This window comes from Thunnus albacares, chromosome 15, assembly GCF_914725855.1.
Source record: "Thunnus albacares chromosome 15, fThuAlb1.1, whole genome shotgun sequence".
NCBI lineage: Eukaryota > Metazoa > Chordata > Actinopteri > Scombriformes > Scombridae > Thunnus > Thunnus albacares.
Genome location: NC_058120.1, coordinates 30,161,913 through 30,169,308, shown reverse-complemented (window position 1 = coordinate 30,169,308; position 7,396 = coordinate 30,161,913). Strand labels below are relative to the sequence as shown.

The following is a 7,396-nucleotide window of genomic DNA, read 5'->3' as shown; positions in this document are numbered from 1 at the left end:
AATGTGAGTTGAGTAATTATTTGAAGTCGTCTCATGAGTTGTGAAAATATAAAACCAGCTAAATTAACTCAGTTAGAGAAAACAAGTTCAATAACGTACAGATATTAAGGTAAATCAACAAATATTCAGTCACACTGACAAACATCACAGTCAGAACTCCATTTATATTTTCTCAGATTTAAGAGTCACTTCTTCATCTCTCAGCTGTCAGTTACTGTTAATTCTGTTACATTATGTGTTTTAAATAAAGTTTAGAGGCTGAATTCAACACTAACCTTTAGTGTTGTTTTCATTATTATGAAAAAAATCAATCCTGACTTCTGTTAACATGTACTAAAGACACAGTTTCCATCATGAATGTTTTCTTTAAACAACAAAAAATAAAAGTCTCTGGAGAGTTTAAACTCTCAAACAATGCATGCTGGGAAGTCGCAGAAACTTATTTTAATTAGTTTAGTGAATGTTCAGAGGTCAGAGGTCATGTCGCACAGATTAACACACAAACACCAGCAGATTAAAGATGATCTCTTTATTTATACGAGTCACAGGATTACAAAATGCAGATGGAAACCAGTACAAGAGGATCTACTGAGGATCTACTGTTAATGTTTCATGTGTCAAAGGAAAATTATATTTATCTAACAAGAATCTTCTGTGGATCTGTTCCAACTACAATGATCACCTGTAGATCTACAGTGGTCACCAGTAGATCTAGGGAAAATCTATTGTGAACCCACCAACAATGTTTTGTAGATCTATTTTAGATCTATGATAATCTTCGAGGGATTTTCTACCAAAGATTCACTAGCGATCCCAGTATATCTAGGGTGATATGTCCTGTAGATCTACTGATTATGATTTACAGTAGATCTCTGTTGAATTTCCTGTGGATATACAGAAGATCTCCACTTGATCTCTGGTGGATCTCCAGTAGATCAGTGATGGATCTTCTGTAGATATACAAATCATCTAATGTAGATCTTGGATGGATCTGTTTTATCTTCTGAAGATGTACAGTGGATCACTACTAGATCTCTGGTGGGTCTCCAATGGATCCCCAGTAGATCTTCGATTATCCCCAGTAAATCTGTGGTGGATCCCCTGTAGATCTTCAGTAGATCCCCAGTAAATCTGTGGTGGATCTCCTGTAGATTTACAGTAGATCCCCAGTAGATCTGTGGTGGATCCAGTAGATCCTCTCAGGGCAGAGTCTCCATGTTGACCCTGGACAGGTTGAGATCGTAGTAGATGTTGAGTTTGTTGATGGATCTCAGGTCGGTGATCCGGTGTTTGTACTCCAGCAGGTGAGAGTTGTTGACGGCCACCTTGAACTCTCTGTTGGTGCACATGATCTTAATCTGTAACAACAGAACCACACACACCAGTCAGCTACCTGCTCACCTCTTTACCCTCAGACTGTGGTGCGTTCAAGGAACCTCTGACACCACGTTAGAAGGAAAAAAAGGACTTTGGTCGTACTTTAAAAGGTTTGTGTATAAAGTTAATCATCATCAGCAGTAAATCTAAACCTCTGAGTCTGACCTCAAAGGGCTGTCCCTGGACGAAGGGGAAGTTCTGCAGCTCTCGCTCCTCTTTGCCCCATTTTTTGCCGATGCAGCTGTTCCTGACGATCACCTTGCTGCCGCTCTCGTTGAAGCGAGGGTTGAAGTGGAAGGCCAGATCATGTGATGTAGACAGATCCACTGTGATTCTGAAAGGCAGCAGAAAGGATCACTGAGTACAGCAGCCATCACCACAAACTAACGAGACTGTCCTCCAAAGAAAAACCACACAACAGGTCATAATGCCCAAAGAAAAAATTACATATAGTTCGTTTAAGTGACATCTGCCATTTTATTCAGAGGAGGAGGGTGGATGGAGACATTAACCCGACAGTGGACGGATGTTTGTGTCCTTTTTTCCTGTCAGACTGATTTAACAGTTTCATCCCGGCTTTGATTGTCTTTGTTTATATGTTTTTTTACATCTTGTCGTATGTGTTGGCATGTGGTGACTATTGTAGTTTCCCCTTTGGAGATGAGGAGACTGTAACCTTCCTCAGATCAATACATGAAACAAACAGAAATTTCATATTTCCATCATGTTTCCCATCGTTTGAGCTTTTAATGACGTCATCTCGTTGTGTCTTCTTCTGCAACGGTTTGATGGCACAGACTGTTTATCTGCTAATATTCACACAACAGCAGCGGATGGAAACAAACATTAATTTGAATTTTCTTTTCATAATTTTCTGGAAATTATGTTAAAATTTGAGCTACATTTGGATGAAACTTGACTTCAGACACAGAGAGAGAACATGAAAATTCTCATCTCAGTCAACATCCATCCGTCTGCTGCTGAGGTTTAAAGGTTTACAGGTTAATACTGACTTATCAGCGTTGGGTTTGATGACTCCAGCGATGGTGATCAGCAGTTTGTCGTAAACTCCACTGGGCAGATTCTGGCTGTACGGCACCAACTGTCAACAAGAAAACACCTGTTATTATATCCATCCGTCTGTCTCTTGTTGTGGTAATTCATCTCTTGCACTTGACTTCAATGAGGAAAGAGAAACTCTCAGTGCAGTATTGTCAGACTGTCTTTAATGTTCAGAGCGCGGTTCACTCCACTGATACAAACAGACAAGCTGCTGCAGAGGAGTGAGCTCTGAACAGCAGGACCAAGACTCCTTTATCTCTTTCTCACCAACCTCTAGGAGTTGTCATGACTTCTCTATGCGTGGTTATAACTATACAGACATGGCAGGATCTACTCAGAGTAAACGGATGTTCTTTGCTTCTCTTTCACACAGGAACAAGTTCACACAAGCATTTAAACATATTTATACAATAATTTTCCTCAAACTCTCCTCACCAGGTTCTGTTGGGGGGCAACAGGGACAGCAGGACCAGGTCCAGGTGCAGAGGGTTGGGGGGTCGGGGAGGGCCAGGCGGGCTGGTTGGGGCCCCCTGAGGGCCATGCTCCTCCTCCTCCTGCTGGACCTGTGGCTGGACCTCCAGGCCACGCCCCTCCTCCTCCAGCTGGACCTCCAGCTGGACCTCCAGGCCATGCTCCTCCTCCTCCAGCTTGACCTCCGGCTGGACCTCCAGGCCATGCTCCTCCTCCTCCTCCAGCTGGACCTCCGGCTGGGCCTCCAGGCCACGCTCCTCCTCCTCCTCCAGCCGGACCTCCAGGCCACGTCGGATTGGCGGAGGGCTGATCTGGTTTACATTTTTTAAAAGTTCTCATTTTAGGCTCATTTTTACACACAAATATCACACAAACACATCTCTCTATCCTTTCTTTTTTTGTTTGTCTGAGTTTTATTAAAGCCCCAATGTGCAGGATTTCAAAATGTCTGACTTTAGAGACTCCTGGTGGTCAAATCATAATATAAAAGTGAAAACACACGGAAAAACCTTAGCAACCACCTTAGCAACAACCTTAGCAACCAAGGCTACAGAACAGACAGCTGTTTATGAGCATGTGCGACGAGTCGACGTCAGCTCATCAACAAGGTAGAAAAAACTGTTGCAAACAAGGCAGGTTGAAGCCCTGACTTTTGACTTGCAGGCAACATTTCTACATATGTTCACCTTAAGTTTTGGAACTTTGACCATGTTTAACATCTGACATCAGAACAGGAAATATATAACAGAAAAGTACAAAAAACATAATTTGGCCACTTTAAACTATATCCACTATTGTCCTGTTAGCTTGGTTGCTAACAGGACAATAAGTTAAAACTATTCATTCAAAGCTTTATTAATATCATGTCCTCCTGTAACTGGAAACATCCATCCATCAGGATACAATAGCTTCCTCCATTTTGGACTCTCTGTTCTCTCAAAGCTCAGCTCTGTCAGGACGGTTTGTTATTGGTCAAAGCTGCAAATTTGTGGGTCAAAAATCAACCAAGTTGAACTTGACAAATAAAAACTTTCGATGCTTTAAATCCTGGTGTAACTCGGCTTCATACCTGAGTGGATCCAAACATGTGTTGTGTGGATTTATACACGTCAGGTTCTGGTTTTCTACAGATCTGTTTTGGATTGAGTCTAAAATTTTGGACCTATGAAGACCCCGAAACGTCATCTGATTTTTCCACAAAGAAGAATTTGCACCATCAGAACAATGTGAGAGACGCTGTTATCACATATTAATCAGAATATTCTGCATGTTGAAGAACTTGAAGAAGACAAAGAATTAGAACAAAAAGAGTGTGATGAAGATGATGATGATGGTTGTGAGCTTACTTGGCCATGTGGGATTGGCAGGTTGTCCAGGCCAAGGACCGCCCCCTCCTGATTGGTTGTTGCCACCGCTGGGCCAATCGCCGAGAGCGTCTGAGAGCTGCAGACAGACAGAGAGGAAAGGTAAACATGCTGAGCTGCAGTTCCTCTAACGTCCACCAGATGCTGCTGACATCAAACTGAACTACTCAGTCAGTTAATGTCTTATCAAAAGTGCTGGAAGAAGTATTCAGATGTTTTACTTAAGTAAAACCATCAACATAACATTGTAAAAATGCTCCATTACAAGTAAAAGTCCTGCATTTTCATGTTGTTGCTGGTGAATAACTATTCATATATTTTTGGGTAGTTTGTAACAATGCATCATATTTTATAAATATGTTTTTTTATGGAAAAACTGAATGTGCAAAGTAACAAGTAACTACAGTAACAAGAGTACAATAAAACTGTCAAAACTGCACCTAAAAGTTGTGCTTTGTACTTGAGTAAATGTACTTAGTTGCTTTCCACCTCTGGAACAGTGTAGTTACAGCCTGTAATGGTTTAATAGCCTAATACCATCACTGTCAAGGTCAAAATCAGGCATTTGTGCTTATTATCACTCAAAGAATCAGAATTAATTATAAGTCTACTGTATATTTCTATTGGTTCATTTATTTCTAGATAGCTGATTCAGGGCTAAAGTTGTTTTTTTCCCCAACCTCAGTGGAAATGACACCTCTGTGTGAGCTCAGTAAACCTGAGTGTCCCAGCTGTCCCTGAACGCAGCACAGCCCACAGTGCAGAGAGTGTGTGCAGACTGAGGGTGTGTTCACTGTTCAGCAGCCGATGACAGATTCAGCTGGAATGTTCTGTATGAAGGTGTTGTTTTTAGACATGAATGCTGCCTTGTTGACACACATACACATATACACACACACACACACACACGCACACACACACACACACACACACACACACACACACACACACACACACACACACACACACACACAGGATAAATAACCAGCTACAGTGTGTTTTATTTTTGTTCATCTGAATCCGAGTAAATCCTCCAGGAGTCGACGTAGTGTTTCAGTGTCTTTCAGACAGAAAAAGAAGAAACAGTCGAGTAAAACTGAGCAAAAACGAATCATATTCACACCTAAATATTTTTTAAAACCTCACTCACTCTCGCCCTCGATGATTTCTTTCCATGCAGGTAGTTTTACTTGTTGAGGTTTTAAGATCTCAGCCAGTATCCGAACGCAACCCTGTAATTCCGAAGGAAAATCTGCTGCTTCCTTCCCATAAAGTTTATGTCTTATGTCTAAATGTCTCTTAATGGTTAATAGATTTTTTCAGTTTCAGTTCTGCTGTATTTTATGCGAGCAGTTTCTCCATCTTTTCATAAATAAAATAGATGACATTAGGCTCCTTATTACACCTCCTCATCTGTACTGAGTGAAGCCAGTAGGCTTCACTTTAAGCAGATTTCTAGTTAGACTTAGAGGAGTTAATCTCCCAGTTCAGTTCTTCCACCCGTCGATTAGACATTATCCCCATTAGATTTCTGAAAGAGGTGTTTCAAAGTGTTTCTATCTAGTATGAACTGCTCGCTGTCTGTCGGCTCTTTCCCATCCAGTTTTGAAAATGCAATAATTCGACTTCTCCTGAAGAAACCTTTACTCTTGTCTCAAACAACTTTTGACTAATTTCAAATTTACCTTGTTTATCTAAAATTTTGGAAGTCTGCTGCCTCACAGTCAGTCTCTCATATGAATAACTGTAGTATTTTTGAGTAACATCATTCAGGATTCTGTGTCCAGCACACAAACAGCTTTCATTAATGTTACCGATGACTTACTGCTCGCCGCCGACTCCGAGGCCTGTTTACGTTGAATTCTGCTCGATTTGAGTTTGATACAGTCGATCATGATTTTAAATCACCTGGAAAACTGTGTTGGGATGAAGGACGCTGCTCTTTCCTGGTTTCTCTCCTATCCAGATCTTTCTCTGTTGTAATGGGAGAATTCTTCATCCCCAGCCCCGCTCTCCTGTGGTGTTCCACAGGGCTCATGTCTCGGTCCTGTATTATTTTTTTATTTATATGCTTCCTTTGGGTCAGATCATCCATAACTATAATATTAAAGGCCCAATATGTAACTTTTCATTAAACTGTAGACCTATGTTATATATTTTGTTCAGTTGTGTCCTCACATGATCCAAACAACATTCCCAACAAGTTTCAAACCCTTAGAAATCCATCATTTTAATCAAGGTAACGCTCCGTTTCATCTGGTCGACGGTCAATGGCTTTTTTTTTTTTAGCTCTAAGTCGTTTTTAACTATATCCTTTTAACCAGATGAAGGAATTTAGTCATTGGACAAAGCCCGGCGCGTCTCATACAGACACTGAAGGGCGCCTTGTGTGTCGGTATTTGACGTCGAGGGTCGACGGCCATGACAAAGCATCAGTATTTGACGCCCTGGGATGAGAACGTGTTGTTTTATTGACTCGTGCTGCCTCCTCAGGTTGGACCCTCCTCACTATTCCCTCCTCGTTACTAAAGGTAAACGGCGTTTTCCGTTAGAGCTCCGCAGTTGTGGAACTTCCTGCAAACTCAGTGTCTCCTGTTAAATCGCTTCTCAAAACTCACAGTCACAGGAAGACTTTTTATAGTAAATCTGTTGTTTGTCAGGTTTCTGTTCTCCTTTTATCACTTTTATATATTTTATCAGGTCTTATGTTCTATGTTTTAATTCTGTTCTTGTTGTTTTTAATCTGATTGTGTGTATTATTTTATCTTTCTCTTTGCAACTGTGTTTTGAAAAGCATACAGTTTATTATTATTATTATTATTATTATTATTATTATTATTATTATTATTATTATGTACTGTACATTTGCTCAAGTACTGTACTTAAGCACAATTTTGAGGTACTTAAGTATTCCCATTTACGTGAAAACATCTGATAACTTTATGAAATTTGCATTATTGTAGATAAGACCTCCTAACAAACACGTCAGTTAATATTCTGATATATATATATATATATATATATATATATATATATATATATATATATATATATATATATACACACAATGTTTTAATAACTGACTGATCAGGACAAACACCAGCCAGAAGGATTTTTAACAA

General features: G+C 40.2%; 1 protein-coding gene across 1 annotated transcript in view; it reads right to left on the bottom strand.

Moving 5' to 3' along the window:
* Nucleotides 1-514: 514 nt before the first annotated feature.
* lgals3b (lectin, galactoside binding soluble 3b) overlaps nt 515-7,396 on the bottom strand; it is a 12,995-nt gene continuing 6,113 nt past the window's right edge. Inside the window, exons 3-7 of the mRNA XM_044375720.1 lie at nt 4,257-4,353; nt 2,875-3,221; nt 2,391-2,479; nt 1,543-1,711; nt 515-1,358 (exon numbers count right to left, since the gene is read on the bottom strand). Of these exons, the coding sequence (XP_044231655.1) occupies nt 1,200-1,358; nt 1,543-1,711; nt 2,391-2,479; nt 2,875-3,221; nt 4,257-4,353 (861 nt within the window). The 3' untranslated portion in view covers nt 515-1,199. The remainder of the gene's footprint in view (nt 1,359-1,542; nt 1,712-2,390; nt 2,480-2,874; nt 3,222-4,256; nt 4,354-7,396) is intronic.